The following is a 25,145-nucleotide window of genomic DNA, read 5'->3' on the forward strand; positions in this document are numbered from 1 at the left end:
CCTACAAACCTATCTAGTGATTGCTATCATATGCATGAAAGCTATTATGAAGCTTCACATCATCACCTTTAACAAGATGAATCATTTAATCCATACCAAAATGGTTATTTTCAAACCAAGCTTCACATCATCACTTTATCTGCTGTGGTTCCCACTACAACAGATGTCCTCTTCTCAAAATGGTGGAGAAATCTGTTAGGGGAGTTCCAAAGGAGATGCAGAAATGATTAAATTCTCTCATCATTCTCGTGTTCTGGGAAGTTTGGAAGCACTGGAATACTTGTGTGCTAGAAGGAGCTTTGCCTAGTATCCATACACTCCTTCAGACTGCCACACGCCCGATCCAGACCGCCCACGTCGAGCTTAGTGGGCCAGAGGGGCCCCAAAACCCAGCCTTGGCCGCCGCCAGGGGCACCCCGCGCGCGACAGGAGGGCACGCGGCCAGGAGGGCAGGCCACCACCGCCTCCGCAATATCCCAATATCCGGGAGATTTCAGAATAAAGGAAAGTCTAGAATAAAAATAGGGAAAATAAGTAGAGAATTGTTTTGAAGGGCGGGCCTGGTGCAAGCGGTAGAGTCTTACCGCCTGTGACCGGAAGGTCCTGGGTTCGAGTCGCGGTCTCCTCGCATTGCACAGGCGAGGGTAAGGCTTGCCACTAACAACCTTCCCTAGACTCCGCACAGAGCGGGAGCTCTCTGCATTGGGTACGCCCCTTTAAGTAGAGAATTGTTAAGGAAAAAGGATTGAGATTATTTAGGAAATAGGAGCATTTTGCTTTAGAAAGAGGAGTCCAAATCTATAAGGACTCTTCTTATAGTTTCTTGGAATTCAAGTCCGTTAACGGACTATAAATATAGGGGTAATGTAACTATTTCAATCAATCAAGGAATAGAGCTTTGCTCTCTAATCTCCGCCTCTCCCTCTCTCCAGCTGCCGCCGCCCCTCTCCTCTCCTCTCTCCCTCACGCACTCCGCCGCCCTAGCCGCCGCCTGCCCCAGCCGGCCGCCAGCCGCCCCCAGCCAGCCACATCAATTGGCCCCCTAGGAACGGACCGTGACACAGACCATACGAGATGAGTGCAGTTTGTGGTGCATGGCTGGAGCATCAAAGCTTAGTGAATTGCTCGCAAGATCATTGGGGTCCAGATTGCCTAATACCTAGAGTAGTTTTTTGTTCAGCTCCTGGTCATGTATAGAACCACCCCACCCTCTCCTTTTCGGTTAGGGTGGGGGTGTGTGGTGTTGTTTTTTCAGCGACCTGGGTTTCTTTCTAAATCCAGCTCGCCTTGTATTTTTTCTATATTAATTAAATGACATGCAAATCTCCTGCATTGTTCGAGAAAAAATATTGAAATATGAACAAATTTATAACTCTCAACTCAAAATTCACACCTTTCAATTCAATGATACTAGAAGAGGAAGTTAATCACTACTTAGTTCACTAGTGATAGTGAATATATTCATTGGATAGCAAATGCCTTGCTTTAGCAATAGTCACATTTAATGGACGAAGCACACAAACATTACTAAGGGCCTATTTGGCTGTTTGTTTCAGCTTTTTGCTAGCTTCTACCAGCTAGAAGCCAGAAGCTGGAAAGTGTTGGTCCCTTGCTGCCCTGCACAGGTAAGCAACTAGCTTACCAGCACACTCACTCACTTGGCTAGAGGTAGAAGAAGGGGTTGAGCTCAGGAATACACACACAGCACAAGCACCAGCCTTGGCCGAAGCTCTGCTTCTGGTTCGTGGCAACTGAACTGCCCTTTTCCATTTGCATTGAGATGGTATTTATACAACTTCATATACCTCTACCAGGTACACTTAGGTATGGCTGAGTACAGCCACAACTACTCCTAGTACTAGCAGTACAATGCTTAGATCAGCCCACTACCAAGACATGGTTGATGTATTAGCTACCAACTACATGTACTAGATGGCCTATTGCCTTACTAGCTACAGCAGCAAGGAATGGACAGCCGAGCTGACCAGCTCCAACTCCTAATCTGCAGAGAAGAGAGATTTGGAGAGCAGCAGATTATGTTTTACAATTCTTCCCCTAATCCTGCTGCTAACCCGAAGCCTTGACCTCATCCATGCCAATCATCTTCCTCGGCTCCATGAACCGCGGGCGCCTGAGTGACTTGGTGACGATGTCAGCGAGCTGTCTGCCGGTCTCGATGACAATCTGCCCTCCATCGACGTAGTCCCGAAGGAAGTGGAACTTGATGTCGATGTGCTTGCTCTGTTCGTGGAGGACAGGGTTCTTGGCGAGGGCGATGGCGGGCTGATTGTCCACCATCAGAGCTAACGGGTGAGCTTCCTCGCCAGTCAGCTCACCTAGTAGCCGGCACAGCCAGACAGCCTAGCACGCCGCCGTGGCCGCTGCGACATACTCAACCTCACGAGGTGCTCCGTCGCCCGTAGATGTCGCCCGCCATGTCTGCATCGCTGAAAACCGTGAGCTCTGGCTCACCTTCCTCTGTTTTGGGGGGTGCCTCACTGAAGACCGTGAGGCGCAGCCCACCCTTATCGCCGTGCTTGGGGAAGATGATCGCTTGATCGAGCGTCCCCTTGACATAGCGTAGCAGCCTCTTCACCGCCGTCCAGTGATCCTCGCGCGGGTCCTCCATGAATCGGCTGACGTACCCGACCGCGAACGCGATGTCCGGCCGAGTGTGCGTGAGGTAGCTCAGCCCGCCGACGATACTCCGGTAGCGCGTCGCGTCTACCTTTGCCGTCGTGTTGTGCTTGGGCAGCTTCAACCGCTCTTCCATCGAAGTCACGCACGGCTTGCACTCTGCCATGCCGCCACGCTCTAGCAGCTTCTCCGCATAGGCGCTCTGGCCCCGAGAGATGCTCTCCTTCCCCTGCCTCACCTCGACGCCGAGGTAGTAGGAGAGCGCGTCGAGATCGCTCATCTTGAAACGAGCCATCTCGCGCTTGAAGCTATCGATGTCCTTAACACGCGCTCCGGTGACGATCAGGTTGTCCACGTACATGCCAACGATGAGCTCCTCCTTCCCCTGTCGCCGCGTGTAGAGCGTGTGCTCCGTGGCGCAGCGAGTGAACCCAAGCTCGCCCAAGGTGGCGTCGAGCTTGGCGTTCCACGCCCGCGGGGCTTGCCGAAGCCCGTAAAGCGCCTTGCGCAGCTTGAGTACCTTGTGCTCTGGGCCCTTGACGGCGAAGCCCGAAGCTTGCTTGACAAAGACCGTCTCTGTGAGCTCGCCGTTGAGGAATGCCGACTTGACGTCGAGGTGGTGGACGCGCCAATCCTTTGCCGCTGGCATGGCCAACAGCAGGCGGACAGACTCCATGCGCGCCACCGGAGCAAAGACCTCCTCGAAGTCGATGCCCTCGCGCTGGATGAAGCCACGAGCGACGAGCCAAGCCTTGTACTTGACGATGGCGCCGCGCTCGTCCCGCTTCACCTTGTAGACCCATTTGAGCCCAATCAACCTGCAGCCCGCCGGCGGCTCAACCAGCTCCCAAGTCTGGTTGTCCTTGATGGCCTTCATCTCCTCCAGCATCGCCCGACGCCAATTTGCGTTGCGTTCAGCCACCACAAACGTGGGCGGCTCCTCTGCGCTACAAGGAGCAGCTCCGGGTCGTCGAGAAGCCGACTGGCCAACCCAGGAGCTCCCCCGTCGCCGACAATGTTGTCCACCCGGCAAAAACGAACCTCCTCGCCATCGTGGAAGGCGTCCACGTACTCGTCGATGTCGGTGGGCGGAGAGGTGAATTCGAGCGGAGGCGTCCCCTGTCCTGCCAAAGTAGGGGACTGAGGTGGAGGCAAGTGCGCTGCTGCTGGTGGAGATTGCTCGCCCGCGCCCGCCGTGGCCGGACTTGGTGGCTCCTCCTCGGCCGCCTCAGCTGCCGGACCTAGCCCGTCCGCAGCCTGCTCCTCAGCGCCAACATCCCTTCCTCCTTGGATAACCAGGTGCTCGACGGCAAAAGTGCCGCTGATGCCACCGGCTTCCCCCATGCCTAACACCTCCCAATCCCAGGCCGCCATCTCGTCAAACACCACGTCCCTGGAGATCACTACCTTGCCTCCCTTGGGATCGTAGAGCCGATAGGCCTTGCTGCCCTCCTCATAGCCCAAGAGCACCATGGGCGTGCTCCTGTCCTCTAGCTTGGCGAGGAAAGGCTTCGTGTTCTTCACATGGCCGACGCTCCTGAACGTCCTGAGGAACGACACGTTCGGCTTGCGCCTGTGCCAAGCCTTGAACGACATCTTGCCCTTCAAGGCTTTGGTGGGCGCGCGGTTGAGGATGAACACCGCCGTGGTCACCGCCTCGCCCCAGAACTCCGCAGGCATCTTCTTGGCCTTCATCATCGACATCGCCATGCCGACCACCGTCTGGTTCCGCCGCTCCACCACGCCATTCTGCTACGGCAAGTACGGCGTGGTATGGTGGCGCACCACCCCTTGATCTGCGCAGTACGCGGCGAACTCCACCGACGTGAACTTGCCACCACGGTTCGTCCTCAGCACGCGCAGCTTCTTCCCGGACTCAGCCTCCGCGCGTGCCTTGAACGCCTTGATCGCCTCCACCGCCTCGCTCTTGCTCATCAGGAGCTGCAACCACATGTACCTGCTACAGTCATCCACGAGCAAGATGAAGTACTTGCGCCCGCCGTGCGTCGCTGGCGTGATCGGCCCGTAGAGGTCACCATGGACCAGCTCGAGGGCCTCTGCCGCGCGGTACTTCGCCGTCTTCGGGAACGACAAACTCCTCAGCTTCCCGGCCAGGCAGCTGTCACACAACTCGCCTGCGTGCTCGATGTGAGGCAGCCCACGCACCATCTTCTCCAGCCGACCAAGAGCGTCGAAGCTAAGATAGCCGAACAGAGCGTGCCACAGGCACGGCTCCGTGCGCCGTGCCGCTAGGCAGATGGGCTGCTCTACCTTCAAGTCGAGTAGGTACAGCCACTTCCAGGACCTCTTCACCTTCGCGAGGAGCCGCTGCTCCGAGTCCCTGATCCTGATGATGCTGTCCTTGATCAACACCTCGCTCCCGCGCTTATTTAGCTGCCCAATGCTGATGATGCTTGAACGCAGCTGCGGGATATAATACACATCCGTCAGCGCACGGTGTTCGCCGTTCTGGCACCTGAAGATGATGCTGCCGCGTCCTCGGATCGCCACCCTTGAGCCGTCGCCAAACTTCACTGTGCCGGTCACGTTCCCGTCGAGGTCGGAGAAAGCGGCCTTAGAGCCCGTCATGTGGTTGTTGGCGCCAGAGTCCAGGTACCACCTCTGCTCCTGTTCGCCGCCCACACGTCCGAGGTGGACTTGCGCACAGTTCGTCGAGGTCGACAACCTTCAGAGCCTTCCCCTGCTCCGCCATCGCCACCTCCTTTGCTTTCTCCTCTCCTTCGACGTCGTGCAGTGCACAGAACGACGTCATCAGGAGAGTGGCCTCATCATCATCTGCAGCCTACGCCAGATGAGCCTCGGCTTTCTTTTCCTGCTTGTGGTTTGGGCACTCCTTTGCCCAGTGGCCCGTCTTCCCGCTCATTAATATCCCACCGCGGCTTGGGCACTCCTTTGCCTAGTGGCCCGTCTTTTCCTGCTTGCGGTTTGAGCACTCCCGGCAGGCGTTGGGGTCAATCTTCTTCTCCGAAGAAGCCTTGCAGCTGCACTTGCCGTCGCCACCGCGGCTAGGGCTGGATATCGAGCCGGCTCATTGATATTACGAGCTAGAGGGGAAGCTCAGCTCGGCTCGTTAGTGAGATCGAGCTGGCTCGTTTAGCTCGCAAGCTACTAAAAAAAATAGGACACACATGTTTATAATGTTCATGCCACAACAATTCCAGAAGGTGACGTTCACCATTATGCAACCATACATGATTAATACATCTCAGGTTCATCAAAAGTATCAACCATGCAACATAGTTGGTCCATCCATGATCCATGCAGTTCCAGCATACTTACTAGTTACTCGCCACCACAGACTTAGAAAAGTCCACAAATTCAATGTCAGCATCATCTTCTCTCTGAAAAAACAATCCATAAATCAACATTTAAGTACGACAACAATTATAAAATTAAAATTCATATGAAACAGCTAAAAATAAGGTTTACATATCAATGGAATAGGTGTACACTTCTAGGTCAGCATCATCACCTTCTGGATTCATGGTCGTGGGCTGACAGGCCTCAGCTCGTTTGAGATCGTGAGCAGCTCGCAAGATGGCTCGTTAAAACAGCGAGCTAAAGTTCCAGCTCAGCTCGTGAAAAAGTTAAAACGAGCCGAGCCGTGCCGAGCCGAGTCGGACACGAGTCGAGTGACCACCGACTCACCGTCGTGGAACTTGAAGTTGGCGTACTCCTACTTTAGTAACTAGGCCGTCGCCTTCTTTGCGTGATCGGAGCCGACGCGCATGGCCGCGATGGCCCTCCAAGCCTCCTTAGCAAACTTCTTCGCCCCCAGCGACTCCCTGTACTCTACTGGCATAGCAGCGAGGATAGCCTCCATCGCCGACATATCGTCTTCTTTATTATCGGTGCTCTTGTCAATGGCATTCCAGAGCCGTCGGACTCTGAGCTTGACCTTCATGGTCACCACCCATTCGCCATAGTTGGTGCGATAACTAGTGTCGCTTGAGAGCGAATAGGTCTCGAGAAATTGTGATATTGATATGGGTACAGGGAGTACATTATATAGGCAAGGATTAGGAAAGGTTTGTAGAAACACCCAATCAACGGTGATCCTTGCCTAATCAATAATCACTTACCATAATCCCTAGAGGCAGCACAGCCGATAGGCTTGGGCGCCAGGCCCATGTCCAGCCCATAAGTGCCTATTCTAACACGCCCCCACAGTCGAATCGTCAGCCACTCTGCACGTTTAGACTGGACCTGAACTCCGTGAACACTGAAGAAGGCAACCCTTTGGTGAAGATATCCGCATATTGTGAAGTGGGAACATGCAGAACACGAAGATCACCAATGACGACTCGCTCCCGGACGAAGTGAAGATCAATCTCAATGTGCTTGGTTCGCTGATGCTGTATCGGGTTGGAGGTCATGTAGACGGCACTGATGTTGTCGCAATACACCAGTGTGGCGTGCCAGAGAGGGGCATGCAGCTCTAGAAGAAACTGGTGCAGTCAGGTGGCCTCAGCAACTCCACTGGCCACCGCGCGATACTCGGCTTCAGCACTAGATCTTAACACCATGTTCTGACGCTTGGAGGACCAGGAGACAAGATTGTCGTCAAGAAACACAGCATAGCCCGAGGTGGACTTGCGGGTGTCTGGACAACCAGCCCAATCAGCGTCGGTGTAGACGACAAGATCAGCCGAAGTAGACGGTCGCAGTAGAAGACCAAGGTGAAGAGTGCCTCGAACATAGCGCAGAATCCGCTTCAGAGCTGCAAGGTGAGGCTCACGAGGGTCGTGCATATGAAGACAGACTTGATGCACAGCATATGAAATATCCGGCCGGGTGAACATTAGGTACGGTAAGGCTCCAGCGAGGCTGCGAAAGTCTGAAGGGTCAGAGACAGGGGTGCCATCTGCTACAGCAATCTTCGGATTGGTGTCAACTGGAGTGGAACACGGCTTACACTCTGCCATCCCGATGCGATCAAGAATGTCCAGCATATATTGTCGCTGAGAAAGAAGACCATCACCACTGCGCTAAACATGCATACCGAGGATGTAATGCAGTTCACCAAGGTCCTTCATAGCGAACTCCCGCTGAAGGGCTGAGATGATCCGCCGAAGAAGGCCAGTTGAGGAGGCTGTGAGGACGATGTCATCAACATAGAGCAACAGGTAGGCCGTGTCTGATCCGCGCTGGTAAACGAAGGGCGATGTGTCTGACTTGGCTTCAGCAAACCCAAGGGACAAGAAGTGTGTGGCCATGCGACTGTACCAAGCACAGAGGGGCCTGCTTGAGGCCATATAGTGACTTCTTCAGGTGACAAACATAGTCCGAATGAGCTGGATCTTCGAAACCAGACGGCTGCTGACAATAAACTGTCTCTGTCAGGTTGCCATGAAGAAAGGCGCTCTTCACATCAAGCTGGTGAATGGGCCAGCGGCGAGAGAGAGCCAGGGAGAGCACCGTGCGAACAGTAGCAGGCTTCACCACGGGACTGAATGTCTCATCAAAGTCCACACCAGGCCGCTGGGTAAAGCCACGGAGAACCCAGCGCGCCTTGTGCCTTTCGAGGAAGCCATCAGACTGAAACTGTGCTTCAAGATCCACTTGCCGGTGACGACGTTGGCCCGAGGGGGGCGAGGCACGAGATCCCAAGTGTGATTCTTCAGCAGGACACTGTGTTCCTCTTCCATTGCAGCTCGCCACATGAGATCGGCAAGAGCGCTACGAAAGGTCTTCGGTATCAATGACAGACATAGCGTGGTACACAGCAGGCATCCGAAAACCGCTCTTCGAACGTGTGCCCATGGTGTGTTGGTTGGTCACAGGAGGGACAGCAATAGCCCCTTTGGGCAGTGGGAGCGGCGCGGCTGGTGCAGGCGCAGCTTGGACGGGCTGGGGCAGGTGCAGGCGGGGCGACGTTGACAGGAGTAGTTGGAGCAGGGTGTGGTCGAGGCCGGCGCGTGTAGTGGTAGGCGAAGGCGCGGTCTGGACAAAGAGGCAAGAACCCGAGCGGGGGCCCGCGAGGTGCCTGAGGAGGTGACACCGGCGCTGTGGAGCCTGCGGTCGGTGCTGGAGACGGCGAGCTCGCGCGAAGCATTGGCGGGATGTACAGCTGGCGAGGTGGAGCGCCTTCAGTCGTGCTGGGCGCGTCCTGAGCCGCGTGTGGCGCGAGAGGGGTCCCTAGCGTCCGCAGCGCAGGCGGGATGTAGAGAGCGGGCGCCTGGGGATCAGCAATGTCCGCTGGGGGATCAGTAGCAGACACCGGAGGCGTCGGGGGCACCCCAGGCACAGTCTCAGAGGGACCGGCAGGGGCACTGGTGACGTCCTGCAGACAAAAACTTGTGCAACGGTCCAATAGGAGCAGGCACAACATTAGTAGCATCAAGAAACTCAAAGCCCACTGGAATACTAGGACCATTGCGCTTAGCAAAGGAAAAAGCCATTTCATCGAAGATGACGTGCCGGGAGATGATGACTCTATTGGCAGAGAGGTCAAGGCAGCGATATCCTTTGTGGTGAGCGGAATAGCCTAGGAAGACGCACAAGGCAGACCTAGGAGCGAGTTTATGAGGAGCGGTGGCGGACAGGTTTGGAAAACACTTGCAGCCAAAGACTCGTAGGTGATCATACGCCGGCGGTGTGCCGTACAGGGCAAGGTGGGGCGTGGAGAGCTGTAGAGTCTTGGTGGGCAGTATGTTAAGTAGAAGGGTCACTGTGGAGAAGGCCTCCGCCCAATAGGAGGGAGGCATAGACGCCTGAAAGAGCAGTGAGCGAACGACATTATTGATGGAGCGAATAATGCGTTCGACTTTACCATTTTGAGGCAAAGTGTAGGGGTAGGACATGCGAAGATGGATGCCCTGGGTGAGGAAGAAGTGACGGGTGCTAGAGTTGTCAAACTCTTTCCCGTTGTCACACTGGACAGCCTTGACGTGGGCGCCAAATTGGGTGGAGGCGTGGGCGATGAAGTGGGCAAGCGTACTGTAAGTGTCAGATTTGAGTCGCAAAGGAAAAGTCCACAAGCAGTGAGTGCAATCATCAAGTATGACCAAATAGTATTTGTAACCAGAAACACTGACAACTGGAGATGTCCACAAGTCACAATGAATAAGATCAAACTTGCTAGACTCACGAGAGGTGGACGAATGAAAGAGCAGACGAACATGCGCCCTAACTGACAAGCATGACATAGATCTGAACAGTCCTGAATGTGACAGGAAACACTGGACGCAAGCTTCGACAACGCCTCATGACTAGAGGAGCCTGCTGCTGCGGTGGAGGCAGCGAGAGCAGTGGCAGGGGACTCCTTGTTCTCCAATGTGAGTTCCTCGAGGATGAGGTCATCACAAGCCTCCAGGAAGGTGGGGAAGGGCCGGCTGCGGCATAGGAGGGCCCCGACATGGCTGAAGCACTCGTTGAGGCCACAGATCACGTTAAGGACAAGGGTGCGGTCAGTGATCACTTCGCCAAGAGCCGTGAGGTCGTCAGCCATCTTCTTTAGCCGGCGGCAGTAGTCGGTGACGGAGAGGTCGCCCTGGACGAAGTTGCGAAACCGCGTCTCAAGGTGAATGGAGCGAGCCTCCCGGTTGCCGAGAAACTGGGACTCGACGGCGAGCCAGGCATGCCGGGCAGTGGAGCCCTGGGCGAAGATGATCTCGGCAAGGTCGTCGGTGAGCGTGGCGACGATCCAAGACTTGACGACGCAGTCCATCCGAGCCCAGTCAGGGGAGATCGGGGCTGGAGGTTCCTCGTGGACATGGTCCTGAAGAGAGAACTTGCCGAGGATGAGCAGGAACTGATCGCGCCAGCGGTTGAAGTTGCCGGAGTCGACGTCGAGGACTATGGTGACGTGGTTCCGAATGTTGTTGACGGCGACGGCCTGGGCGTGCAGTTGCAGCAATGCCATGGCCTCATGGAGGAGCATGGCTGAGGCGAGGTCGGGAGGAGACGTTGAAGATGTGCTGGAGGATGCGCCGCCAGGTGCACCGAGGGGGGTAGCGGCGGTGCTGGCGCGGGCAACAGCCGCGTCGCGATCTTTGACGGCGGCTGCAGCCTCCTCATTGGCCTGGGCAGCACAAGCCAGGGCGACCTGGCGCTCCTTGTCGAGAAGTTGGGCGGCGGCGGCAGCATCGTTCGCCTTCTCCTTGGCCTGGCATGCCACGATCTCGTCAGCGGTAACATCCCCAGATCTGAAAGAGGGCGGGGGAGTGGGGAGACATGGCGCTGCACGGTAGAGAGGCCGGCGCGTAGGGGTGTGCAGCGGAAGGGAAGACCTAAACCTAGGCGGCTGATACCATGAGACCGAATAGGTCTCGAAAAATTGTGATATATTGATATGGGTACAGGGAGTACATTATATAGGCAAGGATCAGGAAGGGTTTATAAAAACACCCAATCAACAGTGATCCTTGCCTAATCAATAATCACCTACCATAATCCCTAGAGGCAGCCCAACCGATAGGCTTGAGCGCCAGACCCATGGCCAACCCATAGGCGCCTATTCTAACACCGCTGACCTCCCGCACCGCGCGCACAACAACCTCCTGTCGTGGCTGGGCAGCTCCGGCAGCACTGCCGCCTGCAACAGCTCTGCTGCTGTCGCCATCTCCAAGCCAGGTGCCATTGCCAGCGATTAGTTCGGCGACGCAGGCGAACCTGTACAACTCTGATATCACTTGTTGGTCCCTTGCTGCCCTGCACAGGTAAGCAACTAGCTTACCAGCACACTCACTTGGCTATAGGTAGAAGAAGGGGTTGAGCTCAAGAACACACACACAACACAAGCACCAGCACTGGCCGAAGCTCTGCTGCTGGTTTGTGGCAACTGAACTGCCCTTTTCCATTTGCATTGAGATGGTATATATACAACTTCACGTACCTCTACCAGGTACACTTAGGTATGGCTGAGTAGAGCCCCAACTACTCCTAGTACTAGCAGTACAATGCTTAGATCAGCCCACTACCAAGACATGGCTAATGTATTAGCTACCAACTACATGTACTAGATGGCCTATTGCCTTACTAGCTACAACAAGGAATGGACAGCCGAGCTGACCAGCTCCCAACTCCTAATCTGCAGAGAAGAGAGATTTGGGGAGCGGCAGATCAATGTTTACAAGTCGTCCGATTAATCATGATTAATCGCGATTAGTCGGTCTGGTCGGTACCGTGACCTCGATTAGAGACTTCGACTCGATTAGCTCGACTAGAAACCTGGTCGACCGACTAGTCGACGACTAATCACGATTAGTCGTCCAACCAGAGGGCTGCACAACCAGGCTGGGCACTGCCTTCTTTGGGCTTGCCTGACTGGGCTTCCAGGTGAGTAGTTGGGCTGCCAATTTGGCCCACTAGGGTCTGTAATATATATACAAGAGGCTGCTGCCCTGCTCTTTCTCTCTTCTCCTCTCCTGTGCGTGACGGCTGCTGCTGCTCTGCTCTTTCTCTCTTCTCCTCTCCTGGCTGTTGCTGCTCTCGTCTCCTCTCCTGGCTGTTGCTGCTCTCCTCTCCTCTCCTCTCCTGGCTGCTGCTGCTCTCTTCTCCTCTCCTGGCTGCTGCTGCTTTCCTCTCCTCTCCTAGTTGCTGCTGCTCTCTTCTCCTCTCCTGGCTACTGCTGCTCTGCTCTTTCTCTCTTCTCTCCTGTGCGTGATGGCTGCTGCTCCACGCGCCTCCAGTCTTCCCCGTGCGCCTTCAGTCGCCGTTCTTCGTGATGAGCTGCTCCAACGACGGTATGTGCCTTTCCCCTCTCCATCTTCTTCCCTCCTCCCCCATCCCTCACTTTGCAGCCTCTCTGGCTCTCTGCTAAACTGCTAGGTTGCTTGCTGTGATGTACTGTTGTCCCTCTGCTATTCTCTGACTCTCCATTGTCCATCCTAAGAAGTTGTTCTTCTGCAGATGTGGACCGACGATGTGCAAATGTGGAAGTGTACATGCCTCCGCCTGACCTTGAAGGAGGTGTTCCAGATTCATCAGTTGGGTCAGATCCTGCTGCCATGGCTTCCTCATCTACTCTAGAAGATATTCCTTCCCTAATTGAGAGGGCTATAGCAAAACTACCTCCAGATCTTGCTGCCCATGCTGTTGACACAAAGAGAAAGGCAAGATCTCAAGACCCAGGATGGAAGTATGGGTGGTGGCCAGATCCTTCCAAGGACTTTGTGCAGTGCATATTTTGCAGGAAGGTAGTCCCATCCGGAATATGCAGATTCAAGCAGCACCTTGCTAGGGGTATGGAGATGCAATAAAATATCCTAATACTCCAGCAATAGTTAGGAAGGAGATAGCTATTTATCTAAAAAAGAGTTCAAGGACTGTTCTTGTGGAGGTACCTGCAGAAGATGAAGATGAACAAGATGCTGCTGGTGCAGAAGAACCTGCAGCTGTACCAGTACCAAGTTCTGGAACAAAAGTTAAGCAAGCCAAGATCCATGCTTTGCAAGTCACCAGAAGTAGTTGCAGAGAGGCACAAATCCAAGCAAAGTCAACCTACACTTGAGCAGTGCACAAAGAAAAATAAGGAGGCCAAAGTAATTGTTGATGATCATGTTGCCGATTTCTTTTATGAGAATCGCATTCCATTGAACGTCATTAATTCAAGAAGCTGGGAAGTTTTGCTTGAGTCAATTGGACAATATGGTCCTAGGTACCGCTCACCATCATATCATGATGTTAGGACTCCGCTGCTTGAAAGAGCTGTGAACAGAACAGCGGAGTTGAGGAAGAAGCATGAGGAGGCTTGGAAGGAATATGGTTGCACCATAATGTCCGATGGGTGGACTGACACAAGCCACCGCCATCTCATCAATTTCCTTGCTAACAGTCTAGCAGGGACTTTCTTTCTAGGGTTTGTTGATGCCTCAAGTGAGATAGCAAATGTGAATATGTTGGCTGACTTGTTGGAGAAGCAAATTGATAAGGTTGGGAAGGAACACGTGGTGTAGATTGTCACTGACAATGGAGCCAACTTCAAGGCAGCAGGGAGGCTTTTAATGGAGAGGATCCCACATCTATTTTGGACACCATGTGCAGCCCATTGCTTGGATTTGTTGTTGGAGGATATTGGGAAGATCAAGGAATTCCACACTTGCATCAACATGGCACAGAAGGTGACCAAATTCATGTACAAGCATGGGAGGGTTCTAGATCTAATGCGAAATAAGATTGGAGATCTTGTGAGGCCAGCTTCATTTCTCACATTGGCAAGCCTACATAAGAACAGGAGTGCATTGAGGAATTTAGTGGTTAGTGATGAATGGCATGCTACCAGTTTCTCTACTACTCAAGAAGGCCGGCGAGTTGAGAACATTATCCTTTCAATGCCATTTTGGAATAAACTGGAATTATGCCTAAGAGCTTCACAACCACTTCTTGTAGCTCTAAGGATAGCAGATGAAGATGAGACACCAGCAGCTCCTGAGATTATGGCAGCCATGGATGTTGCAAAGGCCGCAATCAAGGATTCTTTGCAACGCAAACCAGATTTACTCAAAGAGGTACTAAATACTATGACAACAGATGGGAAAACCAAATGGAGCAGCAGCTGTATGGAGCAGCCCTATACTTGAATCCAAGCAAGTTCTTTGTCCTAAAGGAAAAGGATAGGAGACAAGCAGGAAGGCTGAGAATCATGTTTAATCAAGTTATGTGGAAGATGGTGACTAATGATGAGGAGCAGAACAAGATAAGCAAGCAGGCAGAAGACTATGAGAGGGCTGAAGGCGAATCCTTCTCACAGCCAGGAGCAATAAGAGACAGAGATAGAAAAAATCCTAGTAAGTTCTCTAATAACTATTTCCTTCCCTTTTTCTAAAAGCAATCAGCAATGAACTAATAATGGAATTCTATGTTTGAAATGGAATTATGGAAATTACAGTGCTTTGGTGGGGTGCATATGGTGGCCTCACATATGAGCTCCAATGTTTAGCAAAAAGGATTGTTAGCCTTTGTTGCGCTGCATCTGGATGCGAGCGTAGTTGGAGTGAATTTGCTGCTGTAAGTGCTAGTGTACTACTGCTGAGTAATTAAGTATGGTAGTAAACTAGTAATATTGATATTTGATTCTGCATTATATTTTGTGTAGGTCCATACAAAAAAGAGAAACCGATTAGAGCACCAAAGGTTAAATAAGTTCGTATATGTCAGTTACAACCGCAAGATGGAAAACAGATTTAAAAAAATTAGAGAGCTGGGTTCCAAAGGAAAGATATGCAATCCACTCTTGCTTGATGAATTTCATTGGAAAAATGAATGGGTCAATGAAAATTGTGAACCAGAACCAGTTCAGGAAGGTGGTGGCGATGCTATGACTTGGGCTGTTGTGGATGAGGCTATTGGTGCAACTCAGGGTCTAGAGGGACGTAACTTGCCTAGGGCTGCTGCTACTCGTGCTGCTGTTGCTGCCCCTGTGAGCCGTACTTATGCTAGGAACAGGAAGCGTCCAAGGAACATAGTGACTCCGACTCAAGATATTGATGAAGTTGATGATGAAGACCAAGATCAGCATGTAGATTCAGCAATAGCAATGGAGGAGGATGAAGAATCTGCACCAACTGAAACTGGAGATGGACCAACTGGAGATGGAGATGGAGGCTTCACTTTTAATATTGATTTGCTTAATTAGATGGCTAGTTGCCTACTTTTGTTGGACTGTTAAATTAGATGTCAATGTTTGTGACTGTTGAACACTTTAGCAGTTTAGCTTATGTGTACTGAACTTGAACACTTTAGCTTATGTGTACTGAACTTGTTTGCTAAATGCTAGTTATTTGCTACAGCAGCAGTGCTGCTATTGAGCTGTGTCAAGATCAAGACTACATTAGTGTTGCTAATTATGGTCTTCTTTGGTATTTTAGGCTTCCAGCAGCAAATCAGCAAAGAAATGGAGTTTGGGACAGGAATATGGACCTCTAGACATGGCAGAAAAGAGAAGAAAACAACTCCCACAAGTCACCACCTAAACTTAATAGGAGACAGAGATGCTCTTGATGCTTGCTTTATTGTGTATACTATATAGTATATATAGGTATATATATAGTAGGTATATATATCCTGATATATAGGACGACCAGGGGTTGACTAGGTTCAACTAATCGTCCTGGTCGACGACTAATCGAGATTAGTCTTCTGGTCGGTCCCATGGCGACTAGGTTCGTATGGACGACTTGAAAACATTGCAGCAGATTATGTCTTACAGAAAGCTGGCTTACGAGGAAATGAACTAAAAGCTAAAAGCATGTTCTGAGAAGCTTTTTTGGCTTTTGGTGTGCTGAAAAGGTAAAATTTATTACAAAAGCCAACAGCCAGAAGCTAAAAGCCAGCAGCCCAAAAGCTGCAGCCCAAACAAATAGGCCAGATGAGTCAAAACCATATAAAGATGGGTAAACAATAAAGCATGCTAGAGTTCTAGAAACTACACTAGATCATATGAAAGGAATAACCCGCCTTGTTATGTATAATCAAACTCATTTGAGCAATTCTGGTCTTGGATCAATTTGTGCTTGCCATTGTTGTCTTTGCAGCTGTCTGTTAGGCTATATGCGAGCCAGAAAAAAATGTTTATTTTGAGAAAAAGAGGATAAAATCTCCTACTGAGATTTTGTGTTCACCATGTGCGTTCCTTACATATAGGGCAGGTTTTCAGAATCTGGAGAATCAGCAGCATCTAGAGCAGGGTGCTGAAGCACTGAAGGAAATGGCATTGCAGTTCCAACACAGGAGGCCAAGCCTACCATCAGGCGCCAACTCAAGGAGCAGGCATGGATCATGCTGGCAAACCAAGAAGGTTTGGCGGCCTGAAGTGGTCGAGGGCAGTTGTCACAAGCATGGAAGATATAGCTATCCTGGCGACTCTGCATAGTGCGGCAGATCTTGTCATTTTGCATAGCTCTTTGTGAATTGTGTCTAAAACTTTTATAACTGAGTATCCTGTGGGTCAGTGGGTGTGCATAGTGGTGCATGGGCTGTGTCGGCTGGGCCTTATGTGCTTTAGGTCGATTGCAGCAGTCATCCGTATTTCATTAGTATTTGGCATTACGCAAGAGGAAAATCATATGGTGCCCAAGGGGGCTGGCACCCTCTATAGCTAAAATATCATTTGCAATGTTTCAATAAAATCATCACAAAAACATGTATGTAGTACACCTAAAGTTAAGTGTAGCTGCAACAATTCAGTTCGAAATTCATCTTTGATGTTGAGAACTTGAGATTACAAAATAAAGTGTCACTGTCAGCACATGATGAACAGTGCCAGGTTAACTGCTTGTCTATTTTGTTTCTTGACATATAGGATGATTTTAAAACTGAATTGCTGTGGCTATAGTTAACTTTATGTGTACCACATACATGATATTTGTGATGACTTTTGAAACATTGCAACATGGTATTTTAGCTAGCGAGGGCGCCAACCCCCCCCCCCCCCCCCCCCCCCCCCCCCCCCCCCACCCAACGCCAAATCTGCACTAAGCGCGCAAAGGGGTGTGAACGTTAGAACAAATGGGATGCAACTGTAATTTCGTTGCTTTTCAAACAATAAAATCCGGGCTCACCCGTCATGGGAGAGAAAAACTGATTCGGTGATTAAATGAGCTGGTCAGAAACTTTTATAATGATGAAACACACAACAAGAATAAAGGAAAAATAGAATATGTTAAACTATGAAAATGAGCTATTGGTTACCTTATGATATCTGATAATGACGAAGGTGGGACATCATTATATAAGTAACTACTATACGGAGACAAAGACATGTCTCTTGCACCAGCCTCTTGTGCGGACATGCATAGTTGTAGCTGATATGAACCCTGCAACAAATAAAGCTTAATAATTTTGAATGTGCCAACCACCAGCACCACAAAAAGAAAGAAGCAGCTCAAGTGCTCAACTCAGGTTTCTAAAGTGGGACACAATAGATCTGATCTCATGCTCTTGTACTGCAGAATAGCAACAACTAAAAGCTTATAAATTCCCCCCTTCACAAGTTTATTACCCCTCATAAAAATTGAAATAATTTTGCCAAAAGTTTGGGGCATTTTTTTAAATTGAACGCTAAAGCCATTTTCCAGCAATTCCATGGAAAAGTGGATATAGCGCATTCAGTGGCAGTGTATGCCCAAAGGTGAATTTCTGAACTTGTGATGCATTGAAGTGTCTGGTAGAAGTAAAGCATGTTTTGAATGTATTCATCCAATGGACTGGCAGTTGCAAGCGATGCATTTACCTGTTAGCCACACTAATCTTGGACTCAAAGAACATATTAGTAGCATTAGTAATAAGGGAAACATGGAGACCCCTGGACAAAATCATATTAAACATAAATGTAACAAATAGAGGAGACCTTACCGCAGCATCAACCTTATGAGAGCAAAATGTCAAGCAACTGTCTTGCTCCAGAAATTTTGGCTGCATGCATAAAACAACAACAAAGCCTTTTAATCCCAAGCAAGTTGACATTATAATCGATGCTTTAGGAATGTGAATCTTAAATACTACAAGGGGGGAATCAATTTGACATACCTCTAAGAAGCTTGGTCTCATTGTAACTTTAGATGCCAACTCCACAATATGTCCCAAACTTAAATTGACACAGCTCTCCAAAGACGAAGCAAGTAAATTAGTCGGTATTTTACCCCAGGAGCATTTCCCTTCAAGCACTGTTAAAATGCACGACATGGATGGTCATTAATCCAATCAATAGGAACACAAATCTCAGCTTAGTTTTTCAGCTTAAGCGTCAGCAAATATTCTTAAGAAATTGATTAAATACACATGTTCTAAACTATATGTTCATAAAGTAGCCACGATGACATTAGAGATCCTCTTGCCATGAATAAAGATAAATACAACTACTCACAACAAATGAGCCTGTTAACATGTTAATCCTGTTGGAAAAGAAATCACATAATGTCTGCTCAAAATGTCAACATAAACTTACTCTGGAGAGAAGAACCTTCCACATGGTTCCCAGAGCAGTTATCTTCACCATTACTTTGTCCGACTTGCCCTTTTGGATTAAAATAATTTAATGATGGCACAGAAATGAAAAAAAAAAAAGAACTCATATGGGATGTGCACTGTACCACAGCTAATAAAGATAATGTCAAGGTTGCAAGGACGGGAGGTTGACAAACTCTTCACATCAGGAATGATGAATGTGGCTTCACTGTTGTCCTTATTTCCAAGTTCACTAAAAGAAGTAAGCAAGCGAGCCCGACTGAATCGATAAATTGGAGAATGCTGCAAAATAGGATAATAGATAAGAATGAGATCATTTGGTAGACAAGCATGAAAACCACTGGCTTCACAAACTGAAGAAGGCTAGACTTACCCCTTCAAGTGAAAGGTTACTAGTAGGTCTAGCTAACAGAACATAAAGAGGAAAGACATAATGTGCTTGCAACTCAGTATTTGTACTTCTAGAAAGTGATATGGTTATCTGAATCCTGCATTGATACATACAGTCAGTCAGTCAGTCAGACAAAGGAAAATATTTAGAACGAAGGGTTGTGATTCAACAGTGCAAACAATTTTATCATAAAATTCCACCTGACATAAATTTAGATGTTTTTCTCTTGTTTGGCAGATCCGCTATTCCGATTTCTTTTATGCTTTACAAAGAATTGCAGACATATAGTGCTATACCATAACTAAAAGTTGAGATGGAATCATTCCATCCTAGAAAACTAGGATGGAACCATCCCCGTTCCACCTTGTCCCCAAACCAAAAACAACCAAAAGGATTGTGTTTGGATTGCTGCACCAGCATATGTGCTCGAAAACCAAATTGACATTGTGAACAGTCTATTCTTACCAGACTCATGTTTTTCTTCTACCTTAATGAAATGATACGCAGCTCTCTTGCGTAGTTTGAGAAAAAAAAACAGTTCTATTCTTGAATAGCAAAACTGCATAAATCAGAGAAAATTGCTTGCCTTAGCTACTGGAGCATCCAGAGCAACAAAAGGTAAAGATTTCCCACATAACAAGAATGGCTGCAACTCCAACCATATGATTCCAGAAGATTCAATCCATCCTTAGGATAAGAGAGTAGTATATACCACTACGTATATGCAGGTTATAAGCAAAGCTTCAGTCAGTAATCTATAGGGTGATTTGCAACATGTTTGCCATCCAAAAAACCTAATCGCGGAATTGCACCTAGAATGCCTTGTATTGTGCAAAACTGCACACTATGGACTGGCTACCACTTGATGAGAAGATGATTAAGAGATTAGAAGGATGGCGGTGTGGTTCTGTAAGGCGGCAGAACTATCTTAATTCAGTCCAGTCTTAGCAGTATGCCAACTTACTGCTTGTTCATGTACTTCTCCCTAAACTTTATTAAGAGTGTCGATGAAACTAGAAAACGCTTCTTTTGGCAAGGTGGAAACTTGAAGAAATATTATTTGGAAATGGGAAGACCACTTATTTCTGGAATGATATCTGGTGTGGGGCTATATCCTTCAGAAACAAAATTTCCTGATTCTTATGAGATCAGTAACGATCAAGCTTTAAGGTGGTTGGATGAGAACCTACAAACTCAGTTAAGAAGGCTGATAGACATTCTCTCCTCTTGTGATGCGCCTGACAAAGCAAAATGGCTTTGGGAAAAATCTGGTAAATTCTCTGCCAAATCAATGTACAGTCATTTATGCAGCTCTGACTATAGGCTCCCATAAAAAAATGGATTCGGAAAGCTAAAATACCCCCTAAAAATCTTTTGTCGCTAACTTTTGCAGAATGGTACTCTGAGAAAAGATTAAAAAAAAAGGGCGTACCTAGTGCGGAGTCTGGGGAAGGGTGTCAGTGGCCAGCCTTACCCTCGCCTGTGTAATGCGAGGAGACCGCGACTCGAACCCGGGACCTTTCGGTCACAGGCGGTAAGACTCTACCGCTTGCACCAGGCGGTAAGACTCTGAGAAAAGATTCTTAAATGAAAATGGCAAAGAAATGAATCTTGTGCTTTTTCATTGTGAAAAAGAAAGTGTTAATCACTTGTTCTTTGATTGCCCTCTAGCTAAATTCATCTGTAGCCTATTGCACACGCTTTTGGTTAAACTGTAGGCCAAGCTCTTTTGAACAATTCTGGACCAGGGTGATTCTGTGCTTACCAACTGGAAAAGAATTCCATGTTGCTCATTTAGCTGCTGTATGTTGGGCCCTCCCAGTTCGCTTGAACTTATCAGCCTGGCTTATCAGCCATTGTACAGTGTTTTTCTCTCACAACAAATCAGCGAACAATACTTTTCAGCTTGGCTTTTCAACGAAACGAATAGATGTGTGCTTTGAGAAGAAAATAATATATGTTCATTATGTTCGTTCCTATCATACTAGGCAGGTCTCCGGAAGCAGGAAAACCCATAAGCTTTGGAGGAGGGACCTGAAGCTTTGAAGCAAATTGCCCTAAAGTTCCTCCAATTGAGCAGATGCAGGGGTCACGCATGGAGCAAGCTCTAACAGGCCAAAGGGTTTGGTGGCTTAACCTCATCGCCATCTGAACACCTTGGGAACTGGAAGATAGATGCTAGAGTGCATGTCTGTGCGCTGCTGTTTTTAGACTAGATGGTGGCAGTTTAGATTATGTTCAGTTGTTAGTTGTCTCATCTTTCCAGGATGTTGGATTGTAACAATGTTTTTAGATCGTATTATCGAGGCTAGTCGTATGACCACCGATAAGTCGATAAGGGATGATTAGTCGTCGATAAGGGACGATTAGTCGGTCCTAATCGGTCTAATCGGCTAGTCGGACATTTAGTCGTCCTTGTGCCTAGATGGCTTGATCGACCATGTATATACTATATATATTATGATGTAAATATATGTAAACATGGCAGAGGAGGCAGAGTGGTGGCTCATCTTGATGCTGCGGACGCCGGCGAGAGGCGCGGACGGAGCTGCAGACTAGAAGGTCGGAGGAGGTGGCGAGCTGGTTCAGGCCGTGGAGTGCCCTCTGCTCTACCGCCCATTGTGCCTCGCGCTCGCCCTTGCCGCAGTCCTTGTTCGTGAACGCCGTCTGCGCGAGACAGGGGAGGAGACAAGCGAGGTGGCGCTCGGGGTCGTGCTCCAGGAGCTTGCTCTCGTAGATCGTCCGCACCCTGGCGCTTGACCGACGGAGCTGCGCCGCTGCAGACGGAGCTGCGCCGGCGGACGGAGCTGCGCCGCTGCGGACAGAGCTGTAGGCCGCGGACGAGCTGCGCCGCTGCGGACGGAGCTGCAGGCCGCGGACGGAGCAGCGCCGGCGAGGGAGCTGCAGGCCGCGGACGGAGCTACGCCGGCGAGGGAGCTGCAGGCCGTGGACGGAGCTGCGCCGCTGCGGACGGAGCTGCGAGAGAGAGCAGAGCTAGAGCGAGAGAGAAATGTGCCGTGTGCGGCGGCTGCAGCCAGCTCCTTCACTCGTTAGTCGTCAGTCAGACACTCACTCTTATCTTACCCTAATGGGCCAGCTATTAGGTGGGCCGAATTCTTTAGCTGGGCCGAATTCTTTAGCTGAATATACTGGCCCAACTAGTCGTCATGTGTGTCTGATCGGACGACTAATCGTGATTAGTCGCAACTTATCGGACGATAAGGTTTCTAATCGGTCCAAACTAATCGAGGACCCTTATCGAGCAACTTTTTACGATAAGGACGACTAATCACGATTAATCGTGATTAGTCGTCCGATCTGTAATCATTGGATTGTAATGGCATTGTTTTGCTTTCGTGTTCGCAGTAGTCTGGGTGTGCTGCTCAGTTCTTGGCCCTGTGTGCCGTCAGGCCATTTACAACATCATTTTGGTTTCGGGTGCTAATGTGGGTTGGAAAGACTTTTGAACGCATTAATCATTGTACCGTTTCTTGTAATTTCATTGCTTAGCAGTAATGAAATTTGGGTCACCCTGTTCTGGGGAAAAAAGAGAATGCTTTGTATTGCATATGACCTGCCATCTGGTTCACAGATCAAACTAACACTGTTCATCAGACCAAAATGCCCCTCTTTTTGCTGCTGCAAGGCCCCTGGCTTGCTGTCTCCTATGCGTCACCTCACGTTCACTCACTGGCAGCAATGCATATGCGCCTACCGCTGCAAAACGAGTGCACCATGAGGGATAAGCTGCAGCAGCGAGTGAACAATGAAGCAGTGAGACCAGTAGCCACAGCGGCTGGCTGAGGCGTCAAGCAGTAACCAATTGAGTAGAAGACACAGGCAAGTGGTAGCAGCAGAAAACCAGAACGCACGACCACAAAAGAGCGGAGTGACTGGTTAGTGCTCATTGGACTCTCCCAGGGTTCACCAGAGAAGTAGCTTCAATCTGGGCAATGGTGTTGAAGAGACTGAGAGGGAGGAGATAGATTAAGCAACGACGGAGGGAGAACATGAGGCCACTTCTGTTATTTCTAATGCCTGTGTTTTTAACAATTTCACTATATTATTTCACACACACAAAGGATGACTGCAATATAGTGGCAAACCGAACTGATTTTGATGGGCCTTAGTGGCAGTTTTGCAATTCATGTTTTTATAATGGAAAATCCCAAATAGGATGTCAACTGAGTGGCGAATTTGCAACTTTCCCAATCCATAAATCTATGTCAGGTACCAAATGAAATTTAAAGAAAAATACACGAATTTCATGAACCTTAGTTCGTACTGATAAATAGAATGCGGAAAAAACCCAAACTGCATGGCTTTAACCAGAGTGACTCAGGGGGCTATGAGACAGACTATAAAATAGAGCATCCTATGCATATAAATGCAGGGGGTGCTATGGCCTTGGTCTAAAACATCAGGGGAAATCTTACTCATAGCAATAAGGAAATAGCAAATGAAACTGATCATCCCAATAAATAAATTTGTTTTTTGTGCATACATGGCTGGGCCCACCAACCATGATATTATGACATAAAATAGAGAGGATTTACTAAAGTAGTTGACAATAAGGTGCTGAGCTCAAGATGGAACAATATATGCTTAGGATGAAAACATTTAAATGCATGACTGTCCATTCAAGGTTCAAACCTCTTTTTCCTCCTCGCGTGTATATTGTAAAGAAGGCATCTTTGAATAAAAAGGGGCTGCAAAATTCAGGGAACCATCATTGGTATCTCAAATCAATTGCACATAATGGTTACGGTTACTGCAGAGTAAGCATGGTCATGTGTACAATATTGAAAGAAGGGAGCATAATTGTAGGATAAACTTTACGTTTTTCACAGCTCGCCGTTGAATAATATTGTAGAGCTCAACTGGCTTGCAATACAGAGCCAAATCTCTTTCAGCAGCAAGTTTCTCATCCGGAGACAATGCAGTTCTTAGCTGCTGACGGAAGGCCTGGCCTGTAGACCCAGGATAAGCATATTCACGTCCAATATTCCTACATACAAGCACAACTTGCATATAACAACAGAATGCATTCCGTCTCACTTGATGAACAAGAACCACAATATGTCCATAATTGTGCATCCACAGCAGCTGGACTACCTATTTCTATTTCAAAACACAGCATGGCAAGAATTGCTCAATGTATACCTCTTTATGTAAATATTTTCTTTAAGTTTGTAGGTGGTAATTCAAGCACACCCTCCATTCCAAATTATAAGATGTTTTGGCTATTCTAGATACATGGTTTTTGCTATGCGCTTAGATATACATATACACTATGTCTCTAGACATAGATAAAGCAATGTATTAGACGAGCCAAAACGTCTTATATGGAATGGAGGGAGTAGTGTGCAAAACAAGCGTGGCTATGTCAAGAAAACGGGCGTGGCAAGATCCAGAACCAACAAAGCGACCGGTCGTTATACCTACATTAGCCATCCACAAACAAGAGTTTCTTTCTCACTACCTGACCGGTCGTTATACACGAACTAAGACGCATCGCTATGCACTTCACTAAGGCACTGAGCCACAATCTCTCGCTGCCTGCCCAAACAGAGTTTCTTTCCGGCGGGCGGCGGACCCACGCGTAATCTCTCCCCTGAGCCATTTATCCACTTACTGATTTGACGGTTGCGGCAGAGGCAGGCCGGGCATCCTCGCTGCCGACGAACACCTAGGGTCTTGCGGACCCGGACCCACCACGAGTTCGTTCTTCTTTCCGCGCGCAGGAACCTACCCAACGGTGGGATCAGGTCACCAGCATCAAACTGGAGCGCTAGCAGGCGGCGAAGCGTGGGAGCGGGGGCGCGAACGGGAGCGGAAGCAAGAGAGGCGGCGTAAGCGGTGGCCACGCCACCGGATTGGAACGGCGGCTCAGCCCGGACCCCGGGGAGGAATTGGTGAGAGGGAAAAATGGGAGTGCCGACTGTGCCCTTATTTTCCTTCTGCAGCAGAGGGCTCCATCCTCCATGTTGTAATGAAAAGCAGGTTTTACCTTTTTGTGTGTGCAGTTGGGTTTACACTAGTCCATTCTACAGTTGGGTTTACACGAGTCCGTGTAAATATATACCTCCAATAATATTACTAACTCCATTCTTTTTTATCGCATTTTAAAATTTAAACTTCAAAATCTTTGATCAATAATTTAAGTAATAGCTTTAATTATTATAACATA

At 49.1% G+C, this 25,145-nt stretch overlaps 1 protein-coding gene across 5 annotated transcripts; it reads right to left on the reverse strand.

Moving 5' to 3' along the window:
* Positions 1-15: 15 nt before the first annotated feature.
* On the reverse strand, positions 16-24,757 carry LOC136541837 (polycomb group protein EMF2B-like). Of its 5 annotated transcripts, none has more exons than XM_066533964.1 (11): positions 24,591-24,757; positions 23,795-23,963; positions 23,609-23,664; positions 18,938-19,052; positions 18,690-18,846; positions 18,545-18,613; positions 18,127-18,263; positions 17,953-18,012; positions 17,290-17,414; positions 5,938-5,999; positions 16-714 (listed from the first exon to the last, which is right to left on the reverse strand). In XM_066533964.1, exons 1-11 carry the CDS (start codon positions 24,623-24,625, stop codon positions 671-673), a joined length of 1,029 nt encoding a protein of 342 aa, XP_066390061.1. In that variant the 5' UTR covers positions 24,626-24,757; the 3' UTR covers positions 16-670. The 5 variants fall into 5 exon arrangements, with proteins under 5 accessions (XP_066390061.1, XP_066390060.1, XP_066390059.1 ...); XM_066533962.1 differs by lacking the exon at positions 16-714 and adding an exon at positions 6,131-11,310 and having other exon boundaries at positions 5,923-5,999; XM_066533963.1 differs by lacking the exon at positions 16-714 and having other exon boundaries at positions 5,738-5,999.
* Between the last annotated feature and the right edge of the window lie 388 nt (positions 24,758-25,145).

Source organism: Miscanthus floridulus, chromosome 3 (assembly GCF_019320115.1).
Source record: "Miscanthus floridulus cultivar M001 chromosome 3, ASM1932011v1, whole genome shotgun sequence".
Classification (NCBI taxonomy): Eukaryota; Viridiplantae; Streptophyta; class Magnoliopsida; order Poales; family Poaceae; genus Miscanthus; species Miscanthus floridulus.

Coding starts and splice junctions, on each gene's coding strand:
- LOC136541837 (XM_066533961.1), bottom strand. CDS start 10,540: ATGCTCCTCCATGAGGCCATGGCATTGCTGCAACTGCACGCCCAGGCC.